Genomic DNA, 18,735 nt, shown 5'->3' with positions numbered 1-18,735 from the left:
AAAAAAGAAATGTCCTCAAGGATCCCTCTGCATGTCTGTGCAAGCTGAGGGGGTAGGTTCCAAGCCACGCAGCACCGGTTTGCCAGAACGGGCTCCCAATTCAAGAGGAGGAAAAGAAAACAAACAAACAAATGAACAAAAGCCCCGGGATCCCACCAGCGCAACAACCCAGACCGGGAAGCAGTTCCACACTTGAACGGAGCTCCGCAGCCCCTCAGGAAGAAGCAGAGATGGCGCATGGAGCCAGGTATTTGAGCGAAAGGAGGGGGAGGTGGTGAGAAGTAAGGAAGAAATCAAAAGAAAAGGAAAAAAGCAACAACAGCAGCCAGCAAATGGCACTCAGAGAGCCGGCCTGTTCGGGTGGGTGGAATCCAAGCAGCTAGTGCTTCCCGGACAAGAGACTGTGGCCGTGGGAAGCAGAGGAGGCCCAGTTGGGGTGAAGAAGGGTGGGAGGTGGGAAAGCGTATATCGCAAATTACCGGTTGTTTTGTCTCCTGCTGGAAGCTTCATGAAGCTGCTTTCTCATACCCCGTTTGCTGGTCTCCAATAGGAGTCCAAGATGGCAGATTCGCGCTGCGTTAGCTGGTAGGGGACCTCTGCATGAATCTCTCCTCACACTCCATTCTCTGTCAGTTTTCTCGCTCCATTTGGTGCTTGCCTGAGTTCTTTATCTCTTCATTTGAGGTTTTAGGGTTTCAGGGTTGTTGTTTTCTCTGTTCGGTTTAGTTTTTTAGATCTTTGCTGTGGAGGGACAGCGTGGTGCTTCTGCCTAGAGCACCACTTTGCCAGAAGTCCTATACTTTTGGTTTTATATTTTAATTAAATATTAAGTACTTCAAAAAAGAGTACTTATAACATGTTGTTGTTGTTGTTAGGTGCCGTAGAGTGGGTTCCAACTCATAGCAACAGACTCATAGGACAGAGTAGAACTGCCCCATAGGGTTTCCAAGGAGTGGCTGGTGTATTTGAACTAAAGACCTTTTGGTTAGCAGCCGAGTTCTTAACCACTACACCACCAGGGCTCAACTTATAACATAGGTAATATATAAAAAGTTAACTACTATACAAATACCTGTGTGCTGGTGCCCAGCTTAGTTTCCTATGTGGCCCTCCCAGGTAATCGATTACTCTCTGTCTGAATTTACATTTTCTGTTTTACTAATGAGAAGAAAATATTTTCAGTTTACTGGACCTTCAAGTTTCCTGTTTATGAAATGCTTGTTCATTCATGTTAATTCCTTGCTTTCTTATTTGATGACCTGTGTTTTCTTATTAATATATGGGTGTTCCTTACATTTTTTGGGGGGGAAAAGATATAACAGCATCTCAGCGAAACTTGTTTTCCTTTGGAAAATCTCTATTTTGTTCTGTGGAGTAATATCACAGCATCTTAATTACTACAAATTTACTATAAATTGGCTATATAGTAGGACAAATCCTCCCTGCTTTTCTTTTTCAAGAGCGTCTTTACTATTCTTGACCTTTCATTCTTCCTTAAACATTTTAGAATCTGCTTGTCAAGTTCCCAAAAAAGTAAAAAAGTAAATTTTTGAAGTTGTTGAGTCTCCCTATCCATGAACACATTGTATCTGATCATTTAGTTTTCTTTAATCTTTCAGTAATGTTTTATCATTTTTCACATAAATGTCTTGCATTTTATTACACTTCTGAGTACTTAATTTTTTGTGCTTATTATAAATGGGGCTATTTTTAAAATTATATTTTCCAACATTTTTTGCTGCTGCATAAAAATCCAGTTGACTTACATGAATTGACTTGGAACCTAGCAACTTCACTAAAGTTTTATATATTATGTTAATTTCTCTTTAGGTATTTTGGCTATTGTCTTATAGACAAATATATGACCCACATATAACAGTTTAATTTATCCCTTTTCTATTTTATGCTATCTTTGTTTTTTCTTTTAAGTTTTTTGTTATTTTATCTTACTGTGCTGGTTAGATCACCCAGGAGGCATCTTTGCCTTATTAGTGATTTTAATTGTAAAATATTAAAAGCATAAAAATTTATACTAATTATGATGCTTACTGAAGAAAATATTTTATATCAAGTAAGAGAATTCCTGTCTATTACTAGTTTTCTTTTTAAATCATGAAAATACAATGAATTTTAGCAAAAGTTTTTTTCTGCAACTACTGAGATAAACATAATTTATCTCCTCTAATCTGTTAATGTGATGAATTAAATTAACTGATTTCCTAAGGGTGAACCCACCTTGCACATCTGTGATAAATCCATTTTAACTATGATGTATAATCTTAGATTTGTTAATATTTTGTTTAAAATTATAAAATGTAAAATTATGAGTAAAACTGGCCTAAATTTTTCTTTCTCTTACTGTATTTGCCTGATTTTGATATCAAGATTATATTGGACTTACTAAATGAATTAGAGTGTTCCATGTTCTTCCACATTCTGGTACAGCTTTGGAACTATGTGTACATTTAGAGGAACTCACTTGTAAAGCCATCTGGGCCTGGTATTTTCATTATGGGAAGACTTTCAACAATTTATTAAGCTCTTTAATGATTATGGAATCATTTTACTTCTCTTTTTTTTCGTGAGCCAGTTTCAGTAACTTATTTCACTCTAAGACTTTCCACATCATCTAAATTTTCCAGCTATTAGCATAAAGTTACTCATAATATTCTCTTATTTTTTCTAATTTTTATTTTTTTGAAAAATTTTAATCACGCAGTAACATACATATAAACCTGTTGCCATCAAGTCAATTCCAACTCATAGCGACCCTATAGGACAGAGCAGAACTGCCCCATAGTGTTTCCAAGGAATGGCTGGTGGATTTGAACTGCTGACCTTTTGGTTAGCAGCCAAACACTCAAACCACTCTGCCACCGGGCCTCCAACATACATATAGTGAACTGCAATAATCTTAAATTATAGCTCAATAAAATTTAACATATGCATACACCAATATAACCACCACCTGGATCAAGGTATAAAACACTACAAGCGCCTAGAAGACTCCCTCTTGTCCCAGTTGATACCATCCCAAAGGTAACTATCATGACTTCAATCATCACAGATTAGTTTCACCCAATCTTAAACTTTATAAGACTGACGCATGTAGTAATATGTGTCTGGTTCCTTTTCTCCACATTATATATGAGTCCTCCGGGTTGCTGCATAGCAGTAGTTCATTCTTCTTTATCCTTGTGTAGTGTTCTGTTAATGGTATGATGGAACGAACTCATACCATTATATAAATATACAGATCCATTCTATTTTAATGGGCATTTTTTTTTGGAAGCTTGAAGCTTGTAAGCATAAAGCTGCTATGAATATTCTTGTTCATGACTTGTAGTAAACATATGCACTTTCTCTTACATACAAACTTAGGAGTAGAACTGATGGGTCATATAACAGGCTGGTATTGAGTTCTCATGGCGCAGGGTTAAAAGCTTGGCTGCTAACCAAAAGGTCAGAGGTTCAAATCCACTAGCCGCTCCACAGGAGAAAGATGTGGCAGTCTGCCTCTGTAAAGATTTACAGCCTTGGAAACTCTATGGGGCGGTTCTACTCTGTCCTATAGGGTTGCCAGGAGTTGGAATAGATTCAACAGCAGTGGGGTTTTCTTAAACACTGTCAACAGTTTTTCAAAGTGATTGTAATAAATTATACTCCCATAGTAAAGAGAGTTCCAATTGTCTTCGTTCTCACAAAAACAAACTTCCATGTTTATTTTATTTTAGTCATTCACATGTAATAGTTCTCCTGTTATCTTTTTAATTTCTGCACTTATAAAGTTATGGTTCTCCTTTTCATTACTATTAATTTGCTTTTTTTTTTTTACTTGATTAATCTCACCAGATATTTGTAAATTTTGTTATTCTTTTAAAAAAACTAACTTTTTACCTTGTTGGCCCCCTTGTTTGTTTTATTACTTCTTGCTCTTAGCTGTACACTATTTTCCTTTCTTCTACTTTTTTTGGGGATTTGTTTTGTTGCTCTGTTCCTAATGTCTTAAGTTGAATGATAAGCTCATTAATACTGTACAGTTTTACTTTCTAATATAAAACATATTAATATCTACTTTTCCCTCTACTACTTTACCTACATCTCACACGTTTTTGAAATCTTTCAGTTCCAAGCATTTTTAAATTTCTAGTTTTATGCTCTCTTTTTTCTATGTGGTTTTAATTTTAAAATTTATGGGATTTTTCGAAGATACGTTTTCATCTATTTATATTATGACCTGAGAACTTGATTTGTGTGATCCTAAAACTTTTAAATTTGCTGCGACTTGCTTTATAATAGCAAGAGAATGAAGGAGACCTGTTAGTCTACAATCATAAGACTTGGCCAAGAGAGAGAATGTTGGAACTACAAATGGAAAAGCAAATAGAAGAGACATTACAGAAGAAGAATCAACAGCACCTGGTGAGTAGTTGATCCAAAGGTCAGGAGAATGGAGAAGATAAGAGATATAAAGCTTCAGACCAGAACAACCAGGAGAAAGATGTCTAACACTGACCAAAATTGAAGAGAAAAGAAATCATGATTTGATTGAAAGAATAGTAGAATGTTCAATTGGTCATGTTACACAGTTAGCTGAAAATCTAAGACCAGGACTTAAGGAGAGGTTGAAAAATTAAATCTGATATTTTAGTCATCTGTATGGGATAATAATTAGGTAATAGGAAACGAGGTGTGAGGGAAAGAGAAAGACAGAGAAGAATCAAACCTTTAGATACATGCACACTTAAAACGTGGGGGAAATGTGTAAATAAGGGGAACCTGCAATTTAGGCATTTTTAAAGCTTTTGGCAAGATTTTCATTTGTAAGCTGCTAATTTTGAAGAAATACAAAGTATATCTAACAGAAACGATACCTACATTATGTGGTGGGTAGAGCAATGCAGTGATAAAGTGATACGAGATCCAGAATGTGGCTTTCAATTTTCCTTTACTGCTCACGATCATCTTAAATAGATATTTACTCATCTCCACCTCAACAATTTTAGCCAAATGTAAAAAGCTCCTCCTAGAGAGGATTCTACTAGTACATAGGATGATTCCAAACTCTTTTGGTCTAGGACTCAAAGGACAAATATTATGTGCAATTCAAGATTCATGGCTGTATACAAAAACAAAAACAGTCCTATTTCTGAATTCCATATGCTCTAAAGAGACACTGTAACCATCCAGAATGCATCAGCAAAAAACCAACAACTGGAAGTAAGTACAAAATAATCCAAGGATGGTCCAAACTCCCTGAGGGGCTGAATTACTACGCTGAGGGCTGGGGACCATGGTCTCGGCGGACACCTAGTTCAACTGGCATAATATAGTTTATAAAGAAAATGTTCTACATTCTACTTTGGTGAGCAGCATCCGGGTTCTTAAAAGCTTGTGAGAAGCCATCTAACATACTCCATGGGTCCCATCCCATTTGCAGCTAGGGAGAATGAATAAAACCAAAGACACAAGGGAAAGATTAGTCCAAATGACTAATGGACCACAACTACCACAACCTCCACCAGACTGAGTCCAGCACAACTACATGGTGCCTGGCTACCATCACAAATTGTTCTGACAGGGATCACAATAGAGGGTCCTGGACCGAGCTGGAGAAAAATGTAGAACAAAATTCTAACTCAAAAAAAAAAAAAAAATCAGACTTATTGGTCTGACAGAGACTGGAGAAACCCCAAGAGTACAGCCCCTGGACACCTTTTTAACTCAGTACTGAAGTCACTCCTGAGGTTCATCCTTCAGCCAAAGATTAGACAGGCCCAGAAAACAAAATGAGACTTAAACCGGCTTACAGCCCAGGGGCAAGGATAAGAAGGCAGGAGGGGACAGGGAAGCTGGTAATGGGGAGCTCAAGGTCGAGAAGGGGAGAGTGTTGACACATCGTGGGTTGGCAACCAATGTCATACAACAATACGTGTATTAATTGTTTAATGAGAAACTAATTTCCTCTGTAAACCTTCATCTAAAGCACGATAAAAAAAAAAATTTAAATTTAAAAAAAATCCAAGGATGGTAATGGCAGCAAATTCAATGTGTGGGGCAATCATAAGTACATGGGACTGGGGACAAAGAGAATGGATATGAAGCAGCTGCTTCCATGTTCCACACCCTGATATCTATGTTAGGGTTCTTAGCCTCCTGTTCTAGTACACAGTAGGCACCAAACAAACACTGAACACAAGAATAATAAATCTGGAAGCAGACTGGGCTTGGCAAAGCAATTCAATCTATTTCAAGAACATCGTGAATCATACAAATGTATTTAGTGATGTAATTTTTCTACTTAATTTTTAAATACTGTTTAATTAGGCTGAACCGTTTTACTTCCTTTTTGCATTTTTAACTTAGCAAAACTTAGAATCAGCAATTTGAAATAAAAAACTTAAAGAGATTTTTTTCAGCCTCATTTGGAGATTCTTTCATATATAAAACGAAACTGAACTCTGGAACTTCAGTAGGTTCTGAATTCTCACCATGTACATTTCCATTTTCAGTACAAGTTCCATGAAGAAAGAATACTGATTCTAAGATACAAAACAGATCCTTATATTAAAGGTGATTTTTGAGTTAGAAACTTCAAGCCTTTTACCTTATTTTAATATTTTTATATCAAACCTAACTTTAAAGCATCTAAGTACTTCTAAGTAAAATGATCTATATCTCTATGTATTAACTCCTAGGTATACCTGCAAATAAGAGGGAGTAAATTCTATTTTTTGTCACTTTGAAGTAGTTATACTATGTTGATTTATTCAACTAATATTTATTGAGCCCTAGGGCATTGGTGGTTCGGTGGTACAATTCTTGCCTTCCTCGTGGGGAGATCTGAGTTCGACCCCCAGCCAATGCACCTCAAGTTCGGCCACCATCTGTCAGTGGAGGCTTGAGTGTTGTCATGATGCTTAACAGCTTTCAGCAGAGCTCCCAGACTAAGATGGGCTAGGAAAAAAGGTCTGGCAATCTCGTTCCAAAAATCAGCCAATGAAAACCCTATGGATCACAATAGTCTGGTCTGCACAACTTGCTCTAGGTATTAGGAATATAAAATTGACTAAGCTTTTGCCCCAAAGAATTCATGGGAAGGGAAAAGAAATGTAAACAGATAACTATAAAATAATGTAGCAATTTTTATATGATATTTACTACACTTTGTATACACAGGGCATTCAAGGGTTTGTGATAGGAAGAGAAAGTCATTCGAGGCCTAATAGAGTAGTTAATCTACAAATAAAGAGTCAGTGGGACAGGCTCATGGAAGATGCAGGGCAGTCAGAAGAGAGAGTATTCTGGGCCAAAAAGACAAATGGCCTTAGTGAGACACAGATGCAGTGTGTTATGTGTGGATTAACTGCAGATCAGATCCACTGTCAGCGAGTCAATTCTGAACCACAGTGACCTTATAGGACAGAGAAGAACTGCCCCACAGAGTTTCCAAGGCTATAAATCTTTATGGAAGCAGACTGTCACATCTTTCTCCTGTGGAGTGGCTGCTGGGTTTGAACCACCGACCTTCTTGTTAGCAGCCAAGTGCTTTTACCACTGCGCCAGCAGGAATTAATTATAGTAATTCTGGATACAGGATAAAATGAAAGGTCAGAAAAGGAGGTGAAAATTCATTCAGGGGACAGAGACTGAAGGGTTTTGTTACTTCACAATAGAAAGATTATTATATCATCCTATAGGGATAGGAAGCCTTGGTGGCGCAATGGTTAAGAGCTTGGCTGCTAACCGAAAGGCCAGAGGTTAGAGCCCAACAGGCGCTCTGCGGAAGAAAGATGTGGTAGCCTGCTTCCGTAAAGATTACAGCCTTGGAAACCCTATGGGGCAGTTTTACTCTCCTATAGGGTCTCTATGAGTCAGAATCAAGTCGACAGCAATGGGTTTTTTTGTTTGTATAGGGACACAGGCACAGAGCACTTAAAGTGTTTCAGACAGGGACAGATAGGCTACTCTGATTTGTGTTATAGATAGTGTTGTGGGAGCTGTGTGGAGATGGATTTGAGAAACGGTAACACTAGAGTCAAAGGAACCAATCAGGAGTTGCTTCAGTAGTTTAGCGAAAGATGATCAGAGGTTGAACTCAGACTATGGTAAGAAGATGGAAAGGAGAGGATCAATTCAAGAAATATGTATGAGCTGAAATCGAGATGGCTTGATAACCAACTGAATGTGGAGGAAAACGAAGAGACTAAGAAGATCAATGGATCAACAAGTGAAATAAAAAATATAAGAGAAGAAGAAAGTCTGAAGAAAGGATGATGAGCTCAGTTTTGGAGCCACTGAGTTGGAAGTTCATGGGGTCACGTGACTGGATGTCCACCTGCCTACTGTGGAGATTAGTCTAAAGCTCAGTGGAGAGGTTACAGTTGGAGATATCATTTTAAAAAAAATTACTTTATCAAGGTGTAATTCATATACAAAAAATTCACTAATTTTATGAGCAATCTGGTGGCTAATGATAAATGCAGATCATGTAAACACCACCACAATCAAGAGACACAACATTTCAAATCACCCTCAAAAGTTTCCTCCTGTACCATGGAGATGGTATCTGGAGAGCTGTCAGTATACAGGTGGTAGGTAAAGCTATGGAAGTGGATGAGAACAGAGAGAGTGTGCAGAATGACAGCAGCAGTAGAAAAGACTGACTTGTAGGAGCGGGCAGCGGAAGAAGGATGGAGGACATTCCGAGAGGTAGGAAGGGAACCAGAAGGAAAGATAAAGCTTCAATAAAAAGGGAATAGCCAATAATGTCAAGCAGAAGAGTGAGTAAACCAGTGTTTAAGTACTCTAAAAAAGGGCATTGCATTGGTCAATTAGGTCAGCAGAGACCCTAGAGAAGGCAGTTGCACTGGAGTGACGGAAGCAGAAGACCCGACCCCCTGCACCAGGTGGAGGATGTGAATGGCAAGAGAAAATAAGACATCAATACTAAGAGGCTTTTACGAAAAGGACCAAGATTAGACTGTAGCAAGAGTTAAGCGTCAGCTGAATTATGAAAAGAAATCTTGAATTAGTAGCTAAAGGGAGCTGGACTCTCAACTCTTGGCCACCACTTTCTAGCTGTGTGATGTTAGGCAAATCTTAATTTACCTGGGTCTGTTTCCTTGTCTGTAACATAGTGGCTGAACAAGATGATCTCCACTGTCCTTTTAGTTCTGACCCTGTGGCCCTGTACGTACATGGAGATAATCAGTAACATGGAGATAATCAGCAACCTTGGCAAGAACAGTATCAATGGACTTGGTGGGGATGGTGCCCATTGAAGTATGTGTAAATAGTTCTTTGGAGAAATCTAACTAAGAAGGGTCCTGGAGAAATGAAGGCAGCATGACACATGCTTCCAATACCGATCATAAAACTTCAAAGACAGGAGACGACATTATGAGGTGCAGATCGGGCAACACCTGACCAGATAGCCAGTTGAGTGTCAAAGCACTCCAGAAGAACAACTAACATTTATTCAACACACAGTAAATGTCAGTAACTCACTAGGTGCTTTGTGGGTAGAAAAAGCTAGAAGGCCAGTATTTTTCCTGCCTCGAGTTAACTCTACTATTTATGAAAACCAGGCTCTAGATTATAATCATTGTAATTTATGTGTAAATTTAATCATACTCAATCTTTGAAGACCAAAGGGATGTAAGTAAATTCCCCAAAATATATTATGCAGAATGTCTCCATTGCAAATTGAAATTAGTAGTCATAGGATTTGGGCACAAAGAAAATATGTATTTTTTCAAATTCAGAAAGTGTTAAGCAGAAGAAATGGAGTTCAAATTCAGATCTTCTATTTTCAATTCCAAATCTCTGGATTACATGAAAGCTAGCTACTATTATCTTTCTGTGTTATATATCTTGTCTTTCATCCATTTGTTAGAGTATATGTTTTATATATTCCTCATTCTTCCCTGGATTTATATTTAAATCCCTTTTAATTAGGTAATCTAGTCTCATTCAAATAACATCCTTTTCAGTCTTTGAAAGATACATACCAGTGCCTGTCAATATCCTTTAATCATAAATCATGGTCCAGAAAAATCTAATCCTGTTCTTGACAATATCTACGTGTTCAGGTTTTATTATCTCCCATGGTCTTTTCTCTTCTGGAGTCTCAATCCTCAGGAAAAAGAAATGATGAAAATACCACCTACACTGCTAAGTCCTTCAATTCCTACCAGGACACTGAAGCCAATACACATACATGTCATACTCCTTTTGTGATAAAACTTATTTCCACATCATACACCTGCCTGTTGGCAAAAACCTACACCTAATCTGGTGAAAGATTTACACAATAATCATAATGTGAAGTCACAGAAGCTTACCTAGACTAACAATGAAAGTGAACAAATTTTTATTGTGTCTTTTTCTTGCTAACATTATTCTTAGACTTCTTTTGTAAAACTCTATACATATTTAGATCATTCTCAATGTCAAGCCCGATAATACTGCCCGCTGTATAGTTTTAACTGTGAAGGGTATCAGGAAAGAAGTAGGCGTATATAATTTTCTGACTTAAGTAATATAATAAAGAAAAAATGGTGATGATGATGATGAAAACGATGAACAAATCAGTAAACTTTTGAGACACAAGAAAATTTACAACTGAATTCTAATATCTAGTTAATTACGGGAATAGCTACAGCTCTTATTAACAGGTTTAATAGTGAAGTAGCCTTACGCATCAACAGTTAATCTTGACCCTTAGAAGACCAAAAAAAAAACCCCACTATTTTAAGAACCAAAATAAACAAGTACTTTAAAAATATTTTAAATATTATTCTATGTAAGTACAGGATATCAATAAGTTTTCTAATTATCATCAAGATTTTAGGTAAAATTAAAGACTTAACCATGCCTTAAGAATAAATTTTCCTAATCAAGTAACTCCAACCAAATGAACATAGTGCAAAGACTATTCATACATATTTCATCTCAAATGATGTTATAATATATAGTAATGTATAAATATCACAAAATGTAAACCAGGAACAGATACAAAGAAACAGGCATATACTTTTGCATAAACGATCTACTAAGAAAGAAGCGAGCCTGGTTTTGCTTGGTTTTAAATATACACCAACACATACACAAATAGTCATTTTTAATCAGTTTTATATAATGCTTAAATTAAACAGAAATATACAAACTCCTCTAGATACGTTAAGCATAGGAAAAAAATTAGGGGGAGTAATTTGGTGCATAAATGTTATTTTAAAAATTCATGTTTTTAAAAAAGCTATAATACATTTTGGGGGAATCTGAATACGGACTTCTAGTAGATGATATTATGGATTTATTTATCTGGCTAATTTCCTTAATTTCCTTAGCTAATGACATTATGGTTAAATAGGACAATGTCCTTATTATCAGGAGATGTCGTGATATCTTCAACTTACTTTCATCTGGCTCAGGTGAATAAACATGTTCAGGGAGAAAGAAAAAATAAATGTGGTAAAACACTGACAGCTGAGAAATCTGGGATATGGGTACATACATATACACACATACACACACACACACACACACACACACACACACACGTTCATTATGTTATTTATAGGTTTAAACATTTTAAAAATAAGTTAGAAAAAATAATTTATTTCCTATGGTTTTAACTACCAATATTTGTTTCAAAAGAAAACTACTTGATCCAACACATGAATATGAGCTATCATCAAAATTATATTTTTCCAACTGTCACTGTCAGTTTGAAAGACTTTACTTATTTAAATGAGGAAAGTACAGATTCATTGGGGGCAGAAGAAAAAGCAGCTTCAATGTTTGGGAGTTTGCCTGTCACACAGATGCCACAGTTCATGAAGGCTGCTCTGTATCAATCTTCTCAGCTCTCCCCTACCAGCTGACTGATGGCTATCTGCAGGGAGACGCAGGGGGGCCTCCAAGAGGGTATGCGTGTAGAGGGAAGATAAGGAAAATGCACTGACCCCAAACCAAAGGGAGATGCATCTCCCTGGTGTTTTCATTTGGATGGATCGTCAGATAGGGGCAGGCAGGGAGGAGGAAAGACCTATTAGAAACCAGGTGATAATGCATAAAGAAATGTTAAAATGAACCAGCCTCTGCTCAGCTTCAAGAAACGATGACTTACAAAACTATTTCACTTTAAAGGAACTTGTTTCTTGTACTCATTGCGGCAAAGGAAACATGAAACTACTCTTCAACTAAGGAAAAAAAAAATTGTTTTCTGAAACTTAAGCCCAGAGAGCGAAGAGTCGGAGAGATTGCCTTTAAACAGAAATGGGGCATGTGGTGCTTAATAAACGCAGGGGGTTCTGAAAAATGCTGTTGTGAGAAAATATTTTCATCACTATGCAAAAAACCAAGAAAAGCAGCAAATGCTGATCACATGGTACTACAAAGCCACCCCTACCAAATTTGTTATTCACAAATATATATATGTATATTCTTTTAAATTTACTCTTGAAGTCAGCATGTTGGCTCAGAGTATCTTACTTTCATGTCATTATCTCTCTGCCATACACACAAGTCATAGCTGGGGATTTCAACACACAGTGAAGCTATGCTGAGATTCCAGATCTCAGTGGTGTTGGCATGAGTGCTGGTCTCTTCAGTCACAGAGAAGATGATATCCTAGGGAGACTGGAATTAGTCCTATTTTGCACCATTCAAGCCAAAATGCTGCTTATCAAGAAGCAAGTAATTGCTAGCTAATGGCTACGGGGAGAAAAAAACATCACATTTCAATGGAAGCATCTCTTAGTACATGACAATAAATAAAGCTGGGGAAAGTGTAATCATATAGTACAGACAGTTTCTTGAGGTTAAACAGCAAACATTAAAAAGGCAAGTTACCTCGTCCGACTGGGAGGGGCTGATTCTGGGCATGGGCGATACTTGTGGCGTTTTCAACTGTGTGTTGTTGCTATCTGGCACGAGCTCTCTGTGGACAGTTTGGATGTGGTTCTGGAGTTCACTTTCAGATTCAAACTTAACATTGCAACTTGAGCAGCGCGTCTTTAGTCCCCCTGCCTTGCCTTTACCTTCAATGGCACTCAGATTCTCATTTTGGCCCAAGCCTGGCCTATTTGTGCCGGGAGGGATGTTGATGCCTGGGCTACCGCTTTTACTGAGATTCACACAGCCAGCACACAGACCATATGGCAGACCATTGATGTCAAGTTTCACCAGATCTTGCTTTGAACGAAATTCTTTGAGGCAAGACGCACATTTGTACAGTTTTTGGACGTGCTGGCCTCGCCCTGTGGTCTGCACTGCTGACCCATTCCCTGTCTTTTGCATGTGGAATGTCCCATGGATTTTGAGTTCCAACGTGGAGGTCACCGTCTGCATGCATACCACACAGCGAAATCCCGTCAAGGAATTTCTCAAGTCAGGGTGCATTTGGCAATGCTCTAAGAACTCCTCTTCACTCTGGAGAGGCATCTTGCAAATTCGGCAGTTTCCAGTATCAAGACTCTTACTATGGGTCACTTTGTGTTCAGTAAGAGTTAAGAGGGAGGGAAAGCGCTCTCCACAAATAGGGCACATGTAGTGTTTGACAGGTCCTAGGTGAGTCTGCATGTGTTCACGGAGGCCATTTTCAGAGAAGAAGGTTCGAGAGCACACATTACACTTGTAATTCCCTTTAATGAGCTCGGCTTTCTTCTTCACAATGGCACTTTCTCCGGGTCTGATGTTGTGGTCTCGCAGTTGGTGGTTCTGCAGCAGAGTCTCCATTGTGTAGGCTGCTCCACAAATGTCACACCCGTACATGGGCTCAGAGGTGTCCACATCTTCTTCGCTCCCGTCATGACTGTTGTGGGACTCCTGGCTGTTGGTCAGCAAGGTCTGGAGCTCCACTTCCTCTTTCTGCACTTGCTCAGAAGCTCCATTGGTCCCACAGTTGGGAGTCTTGGTTTCAAACACACAGTGCTTTTCCCGCAAGTGTTTCTCTAGCAGGATGATCGCGTGGAACGCTTTGCTGCAGAACTTGCAGTTGTACTTCTTACTGTGAGTGGTGATGTGGCACTGAAGCTCTACCTCCGTGCCAAAGGATTCGCCACAGAAAATGCACTTGTGCACTTTTCCTTGATTTTCCAGGTGGTTGTGTTTCACGTGGAGCTGCAAGTCGGTCTCGTTGCGGAAGTCCCAGTTGCACGACGTGCACCTGTAGACTTTCTTTTCGTTACTGTGCTTGACAGCCAAGTGGAGCTGAATGGAGACTTTTGAGTCAAAAACCTCTTGGCAAAGGGTGCAGCGGAAGAAGACAAAGGTATGCATGTCCAGCAGGTGTTTCTGAAGGTCATCCACTGACGTGAACTGCTTATCACAACTCTCACAGATGTAGTATGTTGAGGTGATCATAAAATGAATGGTTACGTGCTTCAGCAAGGATTCTTGGTTTGGGAATTCCTTGTTACACTGAGGACAGGTCAATTTCGGAAGCACGGTGTCGAGATGAGTTTTTAGGTGAGTCTGAAAGCTGTCTAGGGATGTGTACTTAGCACCACACTGATTACAGATATATTCTCCTGCCGGACGCGGAGGAGCACCTCCTACTGCCTGCATCATCTTGAGAGATGTCTGCTCAATGGCCACAGGAGACAGGGGGCTCAAAGCTCTGGATTTCTTCCCATTGTGAATATAATTCAGGGCTAAGGGTATGTTTTTATGATTCTCTTTGATATGTTTGTTCAGTTTAAGAACACTGTTGAATATTGGCGAATTTGTACAATAGGAACAAGAATAGACTTCTACTACTGGTTCTTTTGGAGTCCCAAGCACTGGAGACCCAAATCGGGAGCCACTGAGGTCGCAATGGACCTGTCTTATATGCTCTTCAAGGGAAGAGTCAGTGAGAAATCCCATGTAGCAATGGGGACAAAAGAATGCATTACTATCCTTAGCTGCAGGGTTCGCAAATCCATGAGAACATCGGATATGTTCCTGAAGAGTGTTGAGGTCATTGACAACTTCAGAACAGAAGTTGCACTGGTAGACTATGGCAGGCATTGCAGAGACAATCAGACCTGGGTCCTGAGCTTCATGCACTTGCTTAAGATGTTCATTCAGGTTGTACAGTGAGGGCAATACTTCCAAGCAATACTGACAAATATGGGCCTGTTCTGGCTTATCTAAATGCATAGTTTTCAAGTGAATCTGCAGAACTGCAAGACTCGAAAATAACTGTTTGTTGCAGTAAATACAGCTGTAAGTAACTTTTGCTTGTTTACTTGAGGGACCAGTCAGGTCAGAGGTTTGCTGAGCTGCCCGCTTCCTCCCTCGGCTCTTTGGGATCGGCGGGGCAGCTTCCACCATTGTTGAGCTGTCCACGGACAGGTTGGAATCTGGAGTCGTGCTGGACACGGAGGTGTAGCCCACTGTGACCAGAGAAGGGCTGTTGCTGTGGTTGCATGACTCCGGTTGCTGGTGACTGTCCATGTGGCTGTATAGTTCCTCAACAGTGTGAAAACTTTCTGAGCAAATGCTGCACGAGTTCTTCTTCTCCCCGCTGTGTACCTGCTCCATGTGGTTCATGAGGGAGGTCTCTTCCACAAAAAGCTCATGGCAGTAGACACACTGGAGGGCCGCCCGGTCCTCGTTTGGGGAGCATTCGGGGTGGCACTCTGCAATGTGCTTTTGGAGGTCTTCCGGGAAGTCAAAGCCTTCCTCACACTGACTGCACTTCTGAGTGTCCTTCATTTTCCAGTCCTCCATCCTGGAACCAGACTGGGAGCCGTCCTTGTTCCTCTCGTGAACCTGCATATGTCCGTGTAAGGAACTAGAAGAGAGGAACCCACGGCGACAAATGGCACATTTATATGGCTTGTTGGATGTGTGAGTCTTTAAGTGGATCTTCAAGTGATCACTTCTGGAGAACGCAGCATCACATTCACTGCAGTGGTACTTCTTGTCCCCGGTGTGGAGTTTTATATGGCGATCCCGGCTCCGCTTGTGTTTGAACAGCCTACTGCAGTAGGTGCATTTGAAAGGCAGTTTGTCACTGTGACTCTGCTCATGGTGCTTTAGGTAGCTGAGGCGGCTAAACGACTTGTCACAGAATTGGCATGGGTATGGAAGTCCAGGGCCACCTTCTTCCTCTCCAAAATCGCAACCTTCTCCATGGCTAGGGGAAGTCTGGTCCTTGCTAGAAGGTGAGGAAGCAGGCCAAGAGCAGGTGGGATCATCTTCAACATCCACTCCATCTGCAACAAGAAGCAATGGAACAATTCATTCGACATGTTGATAATGCAAGAATGAGTTTACTGCACCATTTCAACAAGTAGACACAGGTGGACCATCTAGAACCCTTCAAGGGAAAAAAAAAAGGAGGCAATATTTGATTGGGATATTGTAAAATCTGAGACCAAAAAGCTTTTATTTTACATTGATTTTTTTTTTTAAACTGGGTTGTAAAATATAAAAAGATATTAAATAGTCCTACATCTAAATTACCCTTTTATTACTTTTTATCATTCTTCCTTAGAAGCAAGGTATATATTACACATTGACAATTTTATTAAAATGCAGATTTTAATATATCTAATGTTTCTTTTGTATTCATTCTAAAATGATTTGCATATTATGTGAGCATCTGAAGAGCCAAATGAAAAGAGGAAATATTACAGGAATGATTTAAAATTAATGCAGTCAACCCAGATGTCTAATATTTAATAAAAAATTCCCTCTGCATTTTGCTTGTTTTTATATAAAAGGCAATTCTAAAGACCAAAATCTTTTATAGGGTTATTATTGATACAGACCTTATTGCTTTCAGGAAAAAAATATTAAAAAGTAAGCACATGAAAGAAGACAAAACACAATAATAATTATGTCTTGTGTAATGAAAGACAACCAGGATTTCTTCAATAACAGAAAGATTCAAATACCATAGGGCAGAAAATGGATTATTAAATGTTAGAAGGGTGGTGCTAGATATTACATGTAGCTAGGATCAGCTGGGATCAAGAAAAAATGAGAGTTTCGCAAGGGCCAGATTTTACTAGTATATTTTGTTTGGAAAGTTCAAGAGGTGGCCCACCATTTCTTCCTTTAGCAAAAGCTTTAGCGGCCTGAACTTCCTTAGCTAAACAGGACCTGCACTTTGAGGTGAGCAGAGACAAAGCAACTTGTGAAAAACTGGAAACAGGAAAAGTGATAAATGATTATGGTAAATGCTGAAAGATTTATGAGTAACAAAGAGAAGACAAACAAGTCTGAAAGCCAGATACAAGCTTAGCAAGTTATCCATAAAGTAACTCTACCTTGTATTAGGTGTTTTTTAACTATATTCTTAGCAAACGTGCACTCTTATTTCTGTTGTCTTCTTAACATCCAAATGGGAAATAAAACCTTTGCAAAACAGGTTGTGAGACCTCTTGTTCACTTTTTAAAACAATCAATCGCTAAAGATCAGAAGAAATTTTAAAAGCTTTTCACTCTCCGAAAGAGTGAGACATTTCAAAAATACTGACAAGTAAGGTGCATACAGTGGACATGGTGGGGATGGTGTTTCTATTAGAATAAGAGGTTCAATTAGAATATTATTAGAACACTCTAATAATTGTCAATTAGAATATTATAATTTTTTTTTAATTCTCTAAAACGAAAGTTCACCAATAAGCTAAATTATTAACATAAAAGTCAAAACTGGTGAGCATTATATAAACAAATTCCAAGTCTGCTTTCTTTAAGGTAACAAGATTTTACTAGATTATAAACCTCTTGCTTATCCACAGGAAACAGATGAGGATCATTCCTTTCCTGCATCTAGAAACTGATGACAACACCATCTCACTATCAATGCCAGATGGCAACCATCTAACTCTGAGAAAACAACCAAACACCATTCCTGGATCCCTGCCCGCTGCAACAAAGCTTCGCCATACAAGTTGAAAACCGCATTATTTTGCATCCTCTTTTATATGACTCCATAACCCAACATGTTACTAGTATAAGACAGGGTCTGATAACTGTGGGTGTGATTTATATTTAAAGGTAAGTACATACAAGAACTTATGCAGATAAATTCAACTCGCCACCCAGCCTATAGAAAAACAATTTAAAAAAAATAAAAACAAAAAAACTCAATGATTCTAACCTTCCCCTTAAAAAGCCACAAGTCACCAAAACCTTAAAACAATTCCAAGGTGTTTAATACTTCCTCCTAACTGAAAAATATTACTACTTATTAAATTTGCTCAACATTCTAGGTCAAATCTACTACATTTCATGTTTATCTTTTACGCTTAAATCCTCGTTTCATTTAAAAATATTTTAAAACACATCATCTCATTTGTACATTTGGGGAAAACAATGATTAGAATTTGTCATGTATCGAGACTGGAAGAATATAAGTATTGAGCCTGAAACTTTAGTAAGTGGATTTATTATTAAATTTTAGTTTGTGTACAGGCATGATATATTATTATTCAAATGTATAAAGAGTTACAGAGCAATGGATCATTATAAATACTGTGCAGTCATTGAAACCATGCTTAAATCAGGTTTTTGTTTGTTTCATGCCTGACTATACCTATTACATAACTATTCTCTTCAGTTTGTAAATCTCAACTAGATGTCAAGTGAGCTGAGGGTTAGGTTCAAGTTTTTACCCAAACCAGGATTCAAGGGGGCTGGAAACCCTTCCCACCCCCCGACCCCCAGTACCAATAACTTTAAGATTAGAATCCTTATTTGATCTTAAAAAAAGAAAAAAGAAAAAAAGTG

The 18,735-nt window shown here is 38.6% G+C and overlaps 1 protein-coding gene across 2 annotated transcripts in view; it reads right to left on the bottom strand.

The window, feature by feature from the left end:
- ZNF521 (zinc finger protein 521) overlaps positions 1-18,735 on the bottom strand; it is a 313,858-nt gene that overhangs the window by 161,056 nt on the left and 134,067 nt on the right. The window contains exons 4-5 of one of the 2 annotated variants that reach the window (XR_001121543.2): positions 12,859-16,211; positions 12,557-12,636 (exon numbers count right to left, since the gene is read on the bottom strand). Coding sequence is in view for 1 of the 2 variants with exons in the window: in XM_004387768.1 (XP_004387825.1) it covers positions 12,859-16,211 (3,353 nt within the window). In the remaining variant the exon portion in view is untranslated. The remainder of the gene's footprint in view (positions 1-12,556; positions 12,637-12,858; positions 16,212-18,735) is intronic. The other variant, XM_004387768.1, reaches the window with a different exon arrangement.

This window comes from Trichechus manatus, unplaced genomic scaffold (assembly GCF_000243295.1).
Source record: "Trichechus manatus latirostris isolate Lorelei unplaced genomic scaffold, TriManLat1.0 scaffold00193, whole genome shotgun sequence".
NCBI classification, from domain to species: Eukaryota; Metazoa; Chordata; class Mammalia; order Sirenia; family Trichechidae; genus Trichechus; species Trichechus manatus.
Note: the sequence above shows the minus strand (reverse complement) of the source record. Positions and strands in the feature narration are given on the sequence as shown.